Raw genomic sequence first — 16698 nt, 5'->3', positions numbered from 1 at the left:
GGGGTGAAGGGTACAATCATTCCTGTATTTAAGGCTTGCAGTATAGGTAGAGAAATCTTCCACGTCTGACTGCCTCTCTGTTGCCAGGGTCCGTCTGTCAGAGGGTTTCCACTTTGCATCCAGCGGGGATGGAATTATCAATATGGTGCTGGAGCTGCCCATAAAGGTGAGCTTGGGTGCTGCAGTGTCGACGCAGTACTTCTTTGCTGCTTCTGAGGTGGGTTCACCTTCTGGTGATGGGATTTGCCATCTCCTTCTAGCACACCCCCTTGACATGTACAGAAAGACCTGCCTCCTCCCCTGAAGTAAAGCAGCTTGTGGGTTGGGCATTTTGGTGTCTTCATCTATAGTTGGAAACTTGCTTTTCTGGTAGAAATGTGCTGTGCTGGAAGAGTTCTTGAGGCTGCGACAGGCTTCTCCTCTCCACCACTGCTAGTGGAGCTGGGCGGTGGGGCTGTGTTGCGTAGGTGCAGCACTGGGTAGGTGTGGGCTGTTGCTGCTGCCCAGTCTCATGCAGTGTCTCCCCTCCAGATTGATGGCTCAAATGAGAGCAGCAGTGGCAGGGAGAAGCACACCTGTGTCGTCCAGTACCTCCTCTTCCCGCCCCACTCCACCTCCACCAAGGACAGGTGAGGCTGTTGTCCTGCTCCCAGGCAGGGCTGGCAGTGAACTCATGGCTCCACACTTGCTCTTTGTGGGCAGTATGGGGAGGTGATGGGAACCCCATCATCTAGTCCAGACAACCAACTGTCAGATTGCTCACCAGTTAGATGGGGCTTTGTCTGCAAACCCAGGGTTTATGTGGCTGCTTTCACTGAGAGGAGCTGCAGTGGGCTGCTGGATCTGTGTCATCTTGCAGGACTTGCCTTATGTCTTTCCTCCAGCTTTTCCACAGATGATGACAATGATACAGAGGTAGAAGCCATTGAGGTGGATACAGAACTGAACCTGGTCACTGAGTGCTGGGTAGAGCCACAGAGTGGCCATGTCCACAGTACTGCTGAGAACTGGAAGCACCTCCATGGCTTGCCCTACCAGAAAATACCTAAAGCAGTGAGTGCCTGAAGGGGTAGGGGCATGGTCTCTTTTGTGGAGGGAGAAGGTTTTATTGCAAGTGCACCACAACACTACAGGGGAATTATTGAGGGCCAGAAGAGATGGGTATGCTTAACAAAAGAGCTTGAGATTTCTAAAAGAGGAACTGGGCTACTCAACATAAAAGGTCTCTGGAATAGGTGGGAATATACCAATTACTTTGTCGAGAGCCATCCCGTTGGAGGGGAGTGAGCTGGCCCAGAGCAGGGATTGCAGGCAGTACTGCCAATGCACCTTCTGAACAAGGCAAAAAGAGACTAAAGGGCTGGTGGAGGAGGAGGGAGCAATGAGTAAGAATAGAGCAACTCAGGGGATGGGATTATGGGTGTTTCTTCTCCTTGCTTTTAGACTGTTTTCTTCTGCATGTGGGGGTAATAATCCTGCTGCATACAGCTGAGCCTTGACTGATTATTGCAGCTCTATCCCCGGGACCTTGCGTGCATTGCCACCATGCTGACCTTTGAGTACATCAGCCAGTTGTGCCAGAACAAGGAGTGGGTCTGCCCTCCTTCAGACAGCAAAGCTACTGAAGGTGAGTCCAGCATATACGTCCTAGCAGGTTTGATGGAGCAAGAGGCAGCTAGGCCCTGAATGTCTCAGGGCCTGTTAGAGGTTTCTGGAAGGCGGAACAGGTATTTTGCCACTGATTTTCTAGACTTTCTTGATGGCTGTGGGTCTCTTTCTTGCACTTGTGCTAAGCTGCCAGAGAAATGGCTTCATCCTGGGAAAGCCAAAAAAGCATTGAGGCTTTCTGCCCTGGCTGGAGAGGTGACTAGGTGACCTTGCTTAAGCAGGGGGGTTGGACCAGACGACATGCAGAGGTCCTTTCCAACCTCAACCATTCTGTAGTTCTGTGAGAGGGGCTGGCTTCTGGAGCAGATAGAAGATGAGCTCACCTGTATAGTGTTGGTCAGGGTATGCCTGGGCAGAGGGTTGTACAGAAGGTTGTAAATGATGTGAAGGATGAGCTCCTCTGTTCTTGGTTACAAGATGTAGTTTCCAGAGCAGTTTGTGGGACGCTTGCTTTCTGGTGGTCCTGTTTATCTCTGGACACTCTGTGAATGTTCCATTAGCCCACAAAGATGGGGAAGGGGACCTTAGGAGCTCTGGTCTGTTCTCTTCCTTCAGAATTGGGTATCTGATCTGACATGAATAACAAAGTTCACTGAGAACTCGAGGAGTATGTTCCAGGAGAGTTCACCCTTGTCAGTCAATCAGTTCCAGAACCTCACTATTTTTGCTTTCTTCTCACTAGTTCATCCCATCCTAGATCTTTTGTTTGCTTGCCTTGCAGTGAATAACACAGCAGATACTGAGTGGGTTTGAGGGAGCCAAGATCATCCCAAAGTCTGAGGACAGGACCTGAGGGAACCCTCTTGGATCATATGACCCAGCAATGTGCACTTGTAGCCCAGAATGCCAACCATACCCTGGGCTGTATCAAAAGAAGTATGACCAGCAGGTCAAGGGAGGGGATTCTCACACTCCACTCTTGTGAGACCCCACCTGCAGTGCTGTGTCCAGCTTTGGGGCCCCCAACATAAGAAGGACACGGACCTGTTGGAATGAGTCCAGAGGAGGCCACGAAGATGATCAGGGGGCTGGAGCACCTCCCTGTGAGGACAGGCTGAGAGAGTTGGGGTTCAGCCTGGAGAAGAGAAGGCTCCAGAGGCAGACCTTACGGTGGCCTTCCAGTACTTAAAGGGGGCCACAGGAAAGATGGGGAGGGACACTTTATCATGGAGTACAGGGATAAGATGAGGGGTAATGGTTTTAAACTGAGAGAGGGTAAATTTGGATTAGATATAATAAGGAGGAAATTCTTTACTGTGACGGTGGTGAGACACTGGATGAGGTTGCCCAGGGAAGCTGTGGCTGCCCCCTCCCTGGGAGTGTTCAAGGCCAGGTTGGACGGGGCTTTGAGCGACCTGATATCACTGGCCTTGTGGGAGGAGGAAGAGGGCCAGGAAAGCTCAGGGCCTGGAGGGCAGACACTTCTTCCTGAGGAAGAGGACAGGAAATGCCTGCAGGAATGTGCAGAGCCTGACAGATGGGAGATCTCTCCCAAGAGCATAGGTTCTTTCTCTCTAACTATACTGGAAATTCAGGCTGCCTCTGGCTCCCAGCATGGTCTTTGCTTTCCAGCAGTGTTACCTGCAACACTGGTGTTCAGTTTTTATCCCCTGGTAGCTCTGAGCCTGAGCTCTGCAAGGCCTTGTGGTGGCTCCCTGTCCCTCCTTGTATGAGGTACCTCTCTGTAGATAGCTCACAACCTGCAGCCTCTGTCAGGCTTTGCCCTTTCCTCACATTCATTCTTTGTATCACTCTGCCCTCCGAAGCAGAGGGAGTTGGGGCAGTGTTGTATCTTCACTTGTGCTACCTGCACTGTGTTTAGGACTGGCACTGTGCACATGGAGGTGGCCTGGGAGGCAGGCCTATGTGGTGCCCACAGGCATGCTACATTCCCAATTCTTGTTGCAGATCCAGACATGGGGGCTGGTTTTCGAGTGCATGAGATTCCATTCCAGTTTAACTTAATGAAGCTGTTGCCCAGGTGCCAGCAGGTTGAAATGTTCTTCCTAATGCTGGCAAAAGGTAAGTGCCTCTTCACCACCTGCCTCCTCTTGTCCTCTTCCATGGCTATGGACACCCTGCTCTGTGCTTGTCTCCTTGGGCAGCATTGGGTGAGAGCTGCCATGACTCTTTCAGTAGCTTTGTGCTGTTCATCCCCTCTCTGCAGCCCTAGGGCTGTCCAGGTATGTCTGTCTTGGGATGAGAGCTTTGGAAGAGTTGCTTTTGAAAATGTTAAACCTAGATGGTTGCTCTGTGGTAGTGGTTTCTTGTCTTTAGCCCCAAATATCTCCAGAACAGTTACAGAAGCAGGGTGAGTCAGTGCAGGGCAGCTACTTCAACACCCTTCAGGTCAGCCTTGCAGAGGTGCTGGGGAGAACTCTTGGCTGTGTGGAAGTATTACTTTGCAAAGGGCTGTCTCTTGGGGGCCTGGGCAGGTGGTGGCTGTGGAGATGCTGTCTCTGAAGCTGCCGTGGTTCTGTTTTGGAGCAGAGAATGAGGAGGTGACCAAGGACTCTTCGTTTGTGCCCAATGAAATGCTACTAAACCTCTTCCATGGCTGCCTGCAGCACGACCTCAGTGACCGGGAGATCCCTATGTCTGATGCTGATCACGTGGCTTTCATGGAGCAGGTTCTGCAACGGGATCGTGATGGCCATCAACCCCCCTTCACACTCCCTGTGATCAGAGGTAAGGGCCAGAAGCATGGCAGCAGTGATACCAGGAGCTGGGGTGTTTCAGGAGCTTTGCTTTCAAGTCTCTTCCTCAACTGGTGTTTCTCAGGCTGGTTTCTCTGTGCTCCATTTCAGAAGAAACCCTGAAAGCCTCTGGGACTCTGGAGCAGCAGGATGCTTCTGCATCCTATCATCTTGTTGGCAGCAATGGCACCAGGGATATGACTGGCTCCACAAGTACTCTGCAGGTACTGCTGTCCCTCTCCTGAGCCCCCTCTGAAGGCAAGGCTGGTGAACAGCAGGAGACTTAGTAGAAGAGTTGAGAATAGATTGAAAGGCTGGTGTTTTCCCCATGCTTGTCAGCAGTTTAGCTGTAGCCTGTGGCTGAAGTCAAGCAGGAATCTGTTAGGCGTGTGGATAGTTGCACTTGCCATGGATCTAGCCTGTTACAGCATCACTGATGCTGTGCTGCAGATTACTCAGAACCCATGGGTAGTCACTGCCTGCAGGTCAGAACTGGCCCCAGCAAGGCTGACTAAGCATTTCCTGGCTGTTTATACTGTGTTTCCGGGAGCCAGGCTGCTCTGTGAATGGTGCAAGGGGTGGCCAGGGTGATTTCAGCACTGTGCTGACCAGCAGTCATGGAGGAACTTGCTCCGTGTGGTTGCTACCTGCCTCATGCCTGTGCCATGTGCTGTGAGCTTATCCAGCTTCTGCTCTTTCGTCAGAGCCTCGGCAACACAGAGTTGCCTGAAGATGACGTGACCCTGAGTGACACCACGGGGCCCTTTCCCCCACAGTGGCGATGCTATGCCAAGCTGGTCAACCCGCAGCATGTGTTCCTGACCTTCCTGCCAGCCACCTTCTCAGGTGAGACCACCTCTTGTGGGGAGGGCAAGGAGGCAGCCATCCCAAGCACCTCCTCAGGAAAACAGCAGAAGCAGAATTGGTTCTGGCAGGATGAAGAGACAATTGGAACAATGGAGTCTAGACCCAGTCTTTTTGCACCATATGGCCTGGCATAGATCAGTTCACAGTGCTGAATGTCTTGCTATTCTCTCCTTGGACATGGTGTTGCCCACATACTGTTTTCAGGCAGGGGATGTGGCTTCAAGTCATTTACTGGCTGCAACCATTGGGCTGTTTTCCCAGTACAGCCCTTGAGGTTGTTACTGAATGGAGTAAGGAGACTGCTAATGGGATGGTCTGGGAGAGTCCCTGCTTCTGGGCATTGGCACTAGTCTGGCTTCCACTAAGCTGCTAGGCTCAGCTGGAGGTACTCTTTGGAGCTGTTCCCACACACAAAGTAGTAGCAGGAATATCTGCCCTCTTGGGAATGTAGATGGAGGGGTTAAACCTCTCTCACTGAACAGAGGATGATTTTATTTTGTTTTCTTCCAGATGTACAGAAGCTGGTGGCTTGTGGGTTGGACAAACCTCTGAAAGATGAAAGTCGGTCTGGAGAGGATACCCTGGGACCCGTCTGTGCAGAGCAAGTCAGGACTGAGGGTGAAGAAGGAGATGCTGCAGTGCCATTGCCTACCCTCAGCATAACACCAGCCCATGGTACTGCCCTCAAGATAGCACTTTGCTAAAGTATTAGGGAAATATTCTTGCTATTCCCAAGCGCACTACTGGGCAGATTGAAGCAGTAGGAATAACAGACTGCTTCAGGCTGTCAGCTCCTGCCTGGGAGTCAGCAGTCAGGGTCGGGACAAGGGGCACAGTGAAGCCTCAGCCAGCTTTCATGATGTTCATGGGAGGTGAGAGAGTGTAACATGAGCTGAGTGCCCATGGCCCGAGGCTGGGTCCCTGTGGACAACGAGGTTGCAGGTAGATAGAGGCTACTAGGAATGGCAGTACTGGGCTACACTGGAAAGTGAGTGAGTCTTGTCCTGTGACCCAGACTGGCACTACCTGCAACGCGTCTTAAGAGAGAAGCACAGGTAGTGTCTTGAGGTATGTGGGAACTGGTTGCACAGCACCTGGTCAGCGAGGCCTGCAATGGGGATGGCAGCTTTTACTGCTGCAGGAGGTGCTGATGGATGGTTAGAGCTGCCCAAGAAGGGGACCAGTATAGCAAAGCAAAGCACTGGGCTGAGTGCTTGGGTGCTGGGTCTCTTGAGGAGAATGACCCCTGGGGTTTGAGTGGCAAGAAGCTTGTAAAACCAGTACTTACTTGTGGATGCAGCTGTGAGGGCTGTCACCTCTCAGGCCAGGAGTGAGGAGCCCATTGAAAGCCTTTATCTCAGGACTGTTTCTTTTGCAGAAGTGAGCCATGATGCTGGAGAACAGGGTGGCCCCTCCCGGAGAGATGTGCATATCTCCTTCTGTCGCCAGAACTCGCAATCTGAGCTAGGCGAGTGCCGCCGATTTCGCTGCCCCATTTACATCTATAGCTGCTCTTTGGAGTTGTTACGAGAGCAGCTTGTCAGCCCACGGGCACACCGTCCTCCCCGGGACATCTTTTTCAGGTAACATCAACCATACTTGATTCCTAGACAGGAAACAGAGGAGCTTCCTTGACAAGAGGCTGGCTCTAGCCCTGCGTTTCTCTTGGTTTAGCCTCTCTGCCTTACAGCAGCCACTGCCTGTGCATGCCCTAGGGCCCCGTTTTACTGCTGCCAGAACCATCTATAGTCTAAAACGAGCTTCACTGGTGCTGAAGGCTGTGGTTCCTCTTTTCCAGGTCCCAGTCTCTGGAACGTCCTCCTACTACTGCTTGGCTAGACCACAAGCATAAGGAGTTGGTGAGTTACTGCACGCTGCTGCAGGAGCACTCCCACCAGTGCTACGTGAAAGGTGAGGAGCAGCGCAATGGGGAGCTGAGGCGGGGTTGGGGCTGGACCCTGGATCTGAGTTTAAGAAAGCACTGTCTCATTTTTCTTCTGATCTTACACCAAGCAAAAGGGGGGAGCTGTGGGACTAATCTCCCACCAGAAGGGATTTAAAGATGCCTCTGTGCATTCCCTATGGGCCTTGCATAGGCTGTTCTGAGCCTGTGGAGTGCTGTGGAGGCAGGTCCCTTCTTTGACTTTCTCCTCTCACCTTCAGGGTGGCAGATCCCATGGGCACTCTGTCATGGCACAAGCCTAGGCTAACATGTAGTGTTAGGCACCCTGGCTGAGTCTTGTCTCCCAGCACCTGTGCTGACTGCAACTCTCTGTTAGTGAAAATCTGTATGTGGCTATTGCCTAACTCCCACAGCCTTGCATCCTTGCGGTGGGGCGCTCAAGCACTGTGTTTGGTCTATAGGGCTGTTCAAGAGCCTTCAGCAGTCACACAGCATCAGCTCCCAGGACCTACTTACAGCCATGGATTACTGTGAGGAGCTGCTCCAAGAGATTGATATCACAAACTTTCTGCTGACGGTGTGCAGCCATGTCCGCTCATTCCGAGAGAGCCACCAGCATTTCCGTACACACTCCAAGACAGCCAGTTTCCAAGTGGGCAGCATAGAGCAGGAAGAGGAGCAGAGCTCTAGGGAACGGGGTGTCTTGGTCTCTGAATCAAGGTAGGGGCCCACCTTGGTCTTGGTTCTGTTCTTAGTATTGGGCCAGCACAGATCTTTCTTCAAGCATCTTCTACTGCCTGCTAGAAGGACAGAGTCTAACAGAGCCACATATAATAACAGTGGGTGTTACCTATATTTCCAGTGGGATACCCACCTGGTATGGTGTCTACCAGGACCTTCTCTTTTTGTAATCTCTGGTGACATCCATCCTTTCACTTTCTCTTGTAGTCTTAGCTCATTACTGTCCCATCTGGCTTGAGCTGGAGGGCAGTTTGTCTGCAAGTAACTCTCAGACTTGTTTCTGGAGAAATTATGCGTCTCCTGCTGCTTGACTCATTTGAGTTTGCTATTGACTCTGGTGAAAATGACAGGTTTGTCATCTTTTTTTAATGAATGAAGTGTGATTTTTGTTTAATTAAAACACTGGAAAAAAATTCACAAGAGAAATATCAAGGCAGAATTGGAATATGCTTGGTGCTAAACTTCTGTGCTTTTGTTCCTTAGGGTATTTGAGGTTTTTATTGCCTCCGGAAACTTAAGGAGGGGAAAAAGTACTCTACTGTGCCTTAGTGTCTGTTGAAAAAACACCTTCTTTAGGTCCTTTGTCCTCTGTTTTCACATGACGGTTCTCATTATTCTCCGTGTGAATTCACTAGCATTTGTTGGGAATCCCCAATCCTGTTTCTTCTTATACTGTAAGTCATTGAGATGAGGCTGTGGTTTTGAAGAACGCTTAGTGTTTGGAAAGTCAGGTGACTTCAAGTGCTAATTCTCCATAAAAACTGTGGGAACTTTTTTCTGTTTATAAGGTATTACAAGTCACCTATCCCAATGCAGTTTGTATAAACATGTACAGCTTGTGATACATTACACCTAGATCTGCCATCTATATTACTAGTTCAAGTACCTGGGGAGTGCTTTGACCAACCAACATCCCACTCCCTAGGCTGCTTTTTCTGAGTTTTAGGGACTGATTCTGTCATGGAGCTGCTGAGTGAGTGTGGGCCTGAGCTGTGCACTCTGCTCTGTGCAAAGACACAAGGGGTGCTGGCATGGTGGTATTTGCTGTGAGGTGCCCTGAACTGGGTGTTGGTAGTTCAAATTGCTCCAGGTCTGTCCCTATACTCAGCCACATGTCTCTGTTTCCTAGAGAGCATGTGTAGCGTGGTGTAGGGTACCTGGCCATGGGATCAGTGTGGTTAAACTACCTCTGGTCTGGCTTCAGGCAGCCTGGGCACTTACTGGTATTAGTAGGTGGCAGGAGAGTTTCTGGGGCTGTAGGGGTGGGGGCTATGTAAGTCACATCGTGTTTATACAGTTGAGGTGTAGGGTGCTGTGAAGTGGGATGCTTGCAGGATAGATGTTGCATATAACTAACCTCATTTCTGGATTTGCCTGTCTGACCCGTCCGTAATCCTGTCAGTGCGGAAATGGAGGACTACAGCGAGCAGGACTCCCATAACATTGCCAGCCCCACAGAGGAGCCAAAGAGCAGTATGGGCACCAGCTGCTGTTCAGAGTTTCCCCTCTCGCTGCTGGAAATTGGACAGCCCTGCCAGGCACACCCTGACTTGCATAAAATTATCCAGGTGAGCAACATGGAAGCTCGGCTTGGCTCCCACAGAAGGGTAGAGTGGAATGTTTGCTTCATGTTTGGGATTTCTCTTTTAGGAAAAATTTCTGGAAATTGGAAGTTTACATTTCAAGCCAGTGCCATCAAATCCTCACTATTTCTTCTATTGCCCGCCATCAGCTAAGAAGGAGGTAGGCATGGTGCTGCCTTGGCAGGCACTTAGTTCTTGTGGAGGGAAGTAGCTTGGCTTGGTGTCAGACGTGGATTTGGGGCTGGCAGACCCACGGGTAGACTAAGCCTCTGGGGGACCCATGAACAGCCTGTTTCACTGCCTACCATTGTTCTAGTATCTGCCCTTCCTCTCTCCATCTCAGGAAGAGGCATCTCGGGATCAGGCAGACAGGAAAGGCAGTGAGGACATGGAGGGGTCAGAGGCAGAACTGGCAGCTGAAGAAGGTAAAATTTGTTTGCTCTGTCCTGCAGAAGAAAATGTCTGTAGTCTCACTGTGGTGGTGCCTTTCAGAGAGCTTGGCTGTGTCTGGTGTGGTTTCTGAGGACATGGGCCTGGTTTGCTAACAGTGAACCTGTATCAACAGGAACTGTGTCTGGGTGCTGCATTGCCACAGAGAGTGACCCAGAGCTGGAGGTGGAGTACCGTGAGAAGCTGGAGCATGAGTTCCCAGACACAGATTCCCTCTCGGACTCCAACACGGTGAACCAGGATGATGACTCCTTCAGCGTGCTGGGAGGGGACTCGCTCAATGAGCAGGAGTTCCTGGAGCAGGAGATGCCCCCACTCTTTGTGCACCTTACCTGCTCAGTGAAGCTGCGTAGCCAGCATAGCTCCATGCCTGTGCAGTCCCTGCCAACTTGTCTAGGTAAGAGTAAGCCTTGCTGTGGGATTAAAGGGCAGCAGGGCTTCTGTCAGGTCCCTGCTGGGTGAGCAGCCCCTGGAACAAACATACTGTGTCCTAAACAGCAGTTCCTGTGGGCTGGGTCTCCTAGCATCAGACAAGGGCTTTTTCACCAGGTCTCCCACTTGCTGTGGGATTGGTCATGGAAGGTTGAAAGGATCATGGAGGATGGTGGTCTTCTTGAGCCTGTCCAAGTGTGTGGGACAGACACCTCTTGCAGTCTCTGTACTTGCTGTGTATGTGTGTAAGCAGAGCTTGATTCCCTTCATCTGTGATTTCTCCTCAGGGGAAGTTCTGGGCTGCCTGGAAAGCTGCCAGGGCTTGAACACCATTGACTTGGGGGACCTCTGTGTGACCCTGGACATCTTTGTGCTGACGCTGCCCCTGGAGATAGAAGTTGTGAATGCAGACATTCTCCACAACAGGTAGGTGGAAAGAGGCCCAGTCACTCACCCACATTCTGCCTGTGCTTCCCAGCCAGACAGTCTCAGCTCCGCTCCATGTGCTGAGACTTGAGATTCTGCTTTTCATAGAGCCTGCCACAGCCCTAAGATGGCTACAGTTTTTCCAGGATAGGCTCACCTTCTCTAGAGGTCCCTTTTCCCTGCTCTGGAGCCTGTGTCTGTTTATCCTCTCTGGCTCAAAAGCTGATGCTCAGCCTGCTCTCTCTCCTGTGACAGATGCACCTCAGAGAGCAGCGTGTCCTTCACACGCTCTCCGGGGCAGCCATCCTCTTTCCGCTCAGATGAGGATATCATGCACAACTTGGAACGGCTCCCATCCACAGGAGATGAGAGGTATGGCACTGCAGGTGTAGTAAGCCCCTCATGGGTTCCTTTTGCTGCCTAGGATCTGCGCATGAATGAGAATGACTGATTGGTTGATTCTTCTCCTCTCTCCTAGGCACCCTGCGCTTTCCAACCTCCCTGGAGTGCACAGGCAGGCCATTGAAGCCACTATGAATGAGGTGAGCCAGCCTTGCCTACTTGTTGCTTCCAGCTGGAGCAATGTGGCCACAGCGCACAGCTGCTGTTCCACACTTTCTAGCCTGCTCCAAGCTGCAACCTCAGTCAACTGAACTGGCTGTTGAGCCTTGCTGGTATCACACAGACCATGGGCCTTGTGCCCCCCAGAAGTGTGGGATTACCCGGACAAAACTCTTACTGGAGTTGAGGTGGGACAAGGCAGAGATCTCTTCCAAAGATCTTTTCTTAGGTACATTCAGAAGATCAGGGATGTGGGTGATGAGAGGGGCTGCCCTCATCCTGTTGGGACTTGGATCAGAACTAGGGCATCCTTGCAAATGCAGGTCCCCTAAGTCTTGCTCTTTGTCTTTGCTCAGATTCGCTGGCTCTTGGATGATGAGATTGTGTCTGCGCTGCGCCACTCACAGGTCATCAGCACCTCTATCCTGCACCGGGTGGCCACCCACATCTACAACTCCAAGGGGCGGCCCAGCTGCCACAGTGAGGTGGTGCTACTCCAGTTTGTCTTTGGACCTGAGCACTCTCTGGAGAAGTTCAAGGAGGTAAAGAGAAAGCCCTGAGGCAGCATCATACACTTAGCTGTTGGGATGCTTATTCTTCCCTGTATTGCAGGAGTTCAGAAGAATGGCTCTGCCGGGCTACATGCTTAATGCAGAAGGCAGTGACTACCACTACATCTCCATCAGCCGCCTGCACTCCAGGCGAGCAGCTCCAAACCCTTCAGGGACACCTGGCTTGCAGCAGCCAGCTGGAGGGGGCACCAGGACAGCCCTGGGCCAGGCAGGCCAGGAGGGGAGCAGTGAAGCAGAGACAGAGGGCTCTGAGCTACACCACGCAAGTTGTGTCCTCCCAGAAGAAGCCCGGGGTCTCTGGGGGTGGCCAGAGAGTGAGACACGTGTTGTGCCAGACACAGGAAACCCCGTAGGTGGGGGCAGCCACACTCAGGATGAGGTGAGACACTGAGGTAGACTTGGTGGGATGGTGTGGGACACTCTGGTAACAGAAGGTAGAAGGATGCAGGAGGATGATGGGACTCCTCAGTGCCTGTTTTTCTGGTCATTTTTGCAACCTTGGCTTGTGTGCAGGTCCCAGGAGAAGCACTGAGCCTTGAGCAAAGCAGAGCAGCTGGCCACGACTCCCTGGAGGAGGCAGCTCCAGAGACAACCATACAGTCACTGCCATCCTCGTCCTCTGAAAAAGGCAACAGCGAGAAATCACCATTGGTGACACCATCTGCAGCAAGCCTGGCTGACTCCGTAACGCAGGGCAGGGAAGGTAGGAGCTGCGAATGTGGGCAGGATGTACCTCAGCCTTGGGAACTTTTAAAGGAAGAGCCTAGTTCTGGTCATGGCATACAAAATATGACTGCTACTCCTGTTCCAGTCCCTAAACACCAGAATTGGTACCCAGGACTCTTGGTTTCTTCCTTGCCAGGGTGCTGGCAATTCACTGCTTGACACTACCCAGGGTACTGGGCTGTGCTGCTGCACTGATATTCCTAGTGACATGAAATTCCTGGTGATTCCAGTAATGGCTGCAAGAGCCTTGTTCCTCAGCACCACCTCCCCCTGGCCAGCACTGCCAGGTTGTCCTGTGGTGTGATGTTTCTCTAGTTAAGGCCATTCATACATCCCACGTGCAAGTGCTTTCATGATCAAACTCCTCTTCTCTTTGCAGGCTCCAGCAAGCAGCGTCCCAGCCGCGTGCAGAGCCTGGTGTCGAGCCAGGGCAGCATGGACTCCGACCACCTGGGTGAGTCTGCTGGGGCAGGGGTGACCCACAGCCTGCAGCCAGATGCTGGCAGGGACATAGTGGTGCAGGGGTGTGGGAGGACTGTGAGCCTGAGCTGGAGTGACACCTAAGCCCTGAGAGGGCTCGTGAGTGGCTCTGATCTCCCAGAGCTGGCTGTGCCCAGGGAGGAGGCTGGCTTGCCAGCCCTGGGACTGAAGTGAGGGTATATTGCAGGTTATGATGGGGGAAGCAGTGACTCCGAGTACGAGGAGGCGCTAATGAGCGACCAGGAACCCAGGTGTCCCCTCATGCCGGACTTCTGGCTCATCATAAAAATCCAGCAGGACCGAGTGGAGGTCTATTACCACACACGGTAAGGAGGGTCCCTTGTCTGGCCACTGCTTCTCTGTACCAGGATCTTATTGCCACTCACTCATCTCTGGACAGGGTCTCCCTTCTGCCAAGTGTGGGTGGGGAGCTGCAGGGCTAGACTGGTGTTCCGTGAAGGGAAGGTGCCATCCTTCCCCACTGTGTTCCTGCTTCCAGTGCACAGGGACAGGCACTATCCAGGTGCCCTGCTGACCCCTGTTTCTCCTTCCCTGTAAAGCAGCCTGAGTGTGGAGAAGGCAGCGTCAGCAGAGACAGAAGAGGAGCAGCCAGGGGAGTGCCAGAGTCTCAACCAGGTGGTGGTGAAGAAGATCAGTGAAATCTGCAGGGTTGTCAACCAGGTAACAAATCTGCAGAGGGCAGGGACAGAGCTGCCAGTCATGAGATGGCTTAGATGAGAAGAGACCTCTGGAGGTTGTCTGATCTGGGCCCAGCTCAGAGCAGGGCCTGGGAAGCCAGTTCAGCAAAGGAAAAGGGACTCAGTCTGGCCCTAAGCCCTTCTCCTTGCTGTCTTCTTTGGGCTGTGCAAGCAACAGAACCAATCTTTTCTCATCCTTTGCAGCGCTTGCTGCTGCAGGACCTGCATGACAGCCACATATGCAACTCATTACTGGTGGCAGAAAGCGAGGAGGACATCTGGAAGAGTGAGACGCCCTATACTTCATACAGGCAGCGCGTCATGCCCACAGACGGTATGAACACTCCCTTGGCCATGCCTCGGCAGCAGTGCTTCTGCCTGCCCATGAGCGACTAAAAAGGCAGTGAGTTCCATGCTACGGCCCCAGCTATGTCCTATGTTCTTGTAGATTACTCTGTAGAGGAGAGCTACCAGCCCCGGGACTACCTGGCTGCCACCATGCAGTTCATGCCAGGGCACTTTGCTTGTGATGTTGTGTGGAGCACACTCATCCACGTGCATTCACGCCTCAAGATGGGCCCCAACATGGGGGTCTCGAGAGGTGTGTACAGCCCAGGTTCCCTCTCGTTTTGCGTGTCAAAAGTCTGGCTTCTGGCTGGATTGACACTCCTTAGAAGGGTATGTGGGATAGCTAACATCCCACGTTGCCCACAGCTATCCAGGCGCTTCGCTCGGTGCTCAACGCCTTCTCTGTGGTGAACAGGAAGAATATGTTTGTCTACCAGGAACGTGCCACTAAATCTGTTTTCTACCTCCGGTAAGAAGCCAACATGACTTGTTGGCCTGACCCTGCCCTGCCACATGCATTACACCAGACTGAGAGCTCCTTGGGAAAGAAAGTGTCTGCCCAGCCTCAGGGACCCTGCTGTGATCCAAGCAGCAAGTGTCTGATTTCCAGTGAGTCAGAGTTGCATCAAACCAAGCCCCTCCTGCTCTCCCTGTGCTAAGCCTTTACATGGGAGGGAGAAGGATGAGTTTTTTGAGGGAGACAGAGAGCAATTGTTCCACAAGCTCCATATCGTAAGGACTGATCCCCAGAAAGTGTACAGGGGAGAGCAAGGAAGATGTGGGTCTTCTGTGGAGGTATGATGCTGTCATCCTTGGGAATGAAGGCTGACACATCTTTCTCCTGCATTCAGACTGACTGAAACCACCTACAGTGGGAAGGTTTGGGAAGCAGAGAGCATCCTTAGTCCAGCATCTCGCTCGCTGGCACTGACACGCAGCCAGGAGCCCCTTTACACTGAGGATGTAATGGTGAGTCTGCTGTTCTCTGGGAGTGGAGGTGGGTGCTCTTGGTCCCAGGAGTGGAGGGAAGTCAGTAGTTCCAGCAACCTGGATTTTATGTAGGATAAAACTTACATTGTAGATGTGTGGAGTGCGGCAGCAGTGGGTGAATTCTGCCTGACCTTGCTGACAGCCCGGGGCAGTGATGGATCTAGAATTCATGTGGAAACTGCTTCTATGTGGCTGGTTTTGCTTCTCCAGGGTTCTCGTTCCTCTCTGGAGTCAGCCTCATGCCGTAGTGTGGACTCTGCCCGCCCTGTGGGACAGGTAGACAGGCACATCCAGCTGATGGTCCATGGTGTTGCCCCAGCAGGTAAGTGTTAAAGCAGCTGGCAGCAGATGGACTGTACTGATCTAAAGCAGAGGAATAGAGCTCTCTCCCTGCCATCTTTGCTTAAAAAGCAGAGAAAGGATCTCCCTCCTGAGCAAGCTGTTCTTCCTTAGCCCAGAGCTGCTGTTCATTCTGTCTGAATGGGAATGTGAGGAAGGGATCCATGGCCCACAATGAAACCTGCAGACCAGGTGGCTTATGCCAGCTTTCCCTGTGCAGGAGTGCATTTGTCTTTGCCTGCTGTACCAGCAGTCTTTTGTGGTCATGAATGGATAGAAAAAGATACCTGAAGAAATTGGTAGTGAGGAACGATCTGTTCCCTGGGAGAAGTGAGTGTGAGGGTGGTACATCCTGAACAGGCAGGGAGGGGTGGCTGTGGTCATTCTTACTGGATGGGATGAAAAAGCTGCTTGTATTTCTGCTTACTTTTCAGGGCCAGAGATCACAGATGAGCTGGTGAAAGTGCTGCGCAGACGCCTGGATGAGGCCACCCTGGACATCATCACTGTGATGCTGGTGCGGAACTGCAAGCTGACCCCAGCAGATGTGGAGGTATCTCACTGGATATCTGCTCTGCTCATCCCAGTGCCCATAACACTTTCCTACTTCTTACCTGTCTCAGCCTCTCCTGCCCCAGGGCAGGGAAGGCCCAGGGCAGCTTGCTGCATCCCATTCCCTGCTCCAGTGCTTGCTCAGGCTAGCATTCACTGAGATACATACTGTGTGGGTGCCAGGGTAGGTGGGGGATCCCTTTTGCTGGAGTTTGCAGCATGGCAGGGCCTGCCTGTGATTACCCCTGGAATATCTGCCCCTGTCTGTCTTAAGGTGCTGTCTATGGGTCTAGGTTGTGACCATCACACTCTCTCTTTGCATAGCCAGCTGGCATAATTTGGATCAGTATCAGAACCCCGGGGCATGCTGCTAGTCTCAGCTGAGTTTTAAAAGCCTTCTTTTCTGCAGTTTATCCAGCCCCCTGGGACACCACCCACAGAGGTCCTGCAGTTCGCCCTGCCACCCTCTGCCCTGCCTTGGCTGCATGCAGTGGCCTACTATCTGCGCCAGAACCTGCTCATCTTCCTGCACACCCCAAAGTACACGGACAGCAACGTGGAACACCACTTCAAGGTGAGGAGAGCTGTGAGTTGGGACAGCAGTCTGCCCAGCTTCTACCTGCTGCTGGGGGCATTTGTTGGGGCAGCTCAGTCACTCTGTTCCCA

At 52.3% G+C, this 16698-nt stretch overlaps 1 protein-coding gene across 8 annotated transcripts in view; it reads left to right on the top strand.

Annotated features, from left to right (window-relative positions):
• SZT2 (SZT2 subunit of KICSTOR complex) overlaps nt 1-16698 on the top strand; it is a 58746-nt gene that overhangs the window by 20350 nt on the left and 21698 nt on the right. For 6 of the 8 annotated variants that reach the window (XM_074906390.1, XM_074906388.1, XM_074906385.1 and 3 more), the window contains 32 exons: nt 88-166; nt 532-629; nt 885-1053; nt 1513-1627; nt 3577-3690; nt 4159-4356; nt 4476-4588; nt 5069-5210; nt 5742-5906; nt 6610-6814; nt 7030-7142; nt 7596-7854; nt 9278-9443; nt 9526-9618; nt 9802-9883; nt 10024-10305; nt 10628-10766; nt 11022-11138; nt 11245-11308; nt 11684-11869; nt 11940-12278; nt 12413-12602; nt 13005-13079; nt 13293-13431; nt 13666-13786; nt 14008-14137; nt 14252-14404; nt 14518-14620; nt 15003-15120; nt 15352-15463; nt 15915-16033; nt 16442-16606. In XM_074906390.1, the coding sequence (XP_074762491.1) occupies nt 88-166; nt 532-629; nt 885-1053; nt 1513-1627; nt 3577-3690; nt 4159-4356; nt 4476-4588; nt 5069-5210; nt 5742-5906; nt 6610-6814; nt 7030-7142; nt 7596-7854; nt 9278-9443; nt 9526-9618; nt 9802-9883; nt 10024-10305; nt 10628-10766; nt 11022-11138; nt 11245-11308; nt 11684-11869; nt 11940-12278; nt 12413-12602; nt 13005-13079; nt 13293-13431; nt 13666-13786; nt 14008-14137; nt 14252-14404; nt 14518-14620; nt 15003-15120; nt 15352-15463; nt 15915-16033; nt 16442-16606 (4663 nt within the window). The remainder of the gene's footprint in view (nt 1-87; nt 167-531; nt 630-884; nt 1054-1512; nt 1628-3576; nt 3691-4158; nt 4357-4475; nt 4589-5068; nt 5211-5741; nt 5907-6609; nt 6815-7029; nt 7143-7595; nt 7855-9277; nt 9444-9525; nt 9619-9801; nt 9884-10023; nt 10306-10627; nt 10767-11021; nt 11139-11244; nt 11309-11683; nt 11870-11939; nt 12279-12412; nt 12603-13004; nt 13080-13292; nt 13432-13665; nt 13787-14007; nt 14138-14251; nt 14405-14517; nt 14621-15002; nt 15121-15351; nt 15464-15914; nt 16034-16441; nt 16607-16698) is intronic. The other 2 variants (XM_074906387.1, XM_074906391.1) reach the window with 2 other exon arrangements.

The sequence above is a fragment of the Athene noctua genome, chromosome 5, assembly GCF_965140245.1.
Source record: "Athene noctua chromosome 5, bAthNoc1.hap1.1, whole genome shotgun sequence".
Classification (NCBI taxonomy): domain Eukaryota; kingdom Metazoa; phylum Chordata; class Aves; order Strigiformes; family Strigidae; genus Athene; species Athene noctua.
The sequence above is the reverse complement of the archived record's forward strand: the minus strand, read 5'-3'. Positions and strand labels throughout refer to the sequence as shown.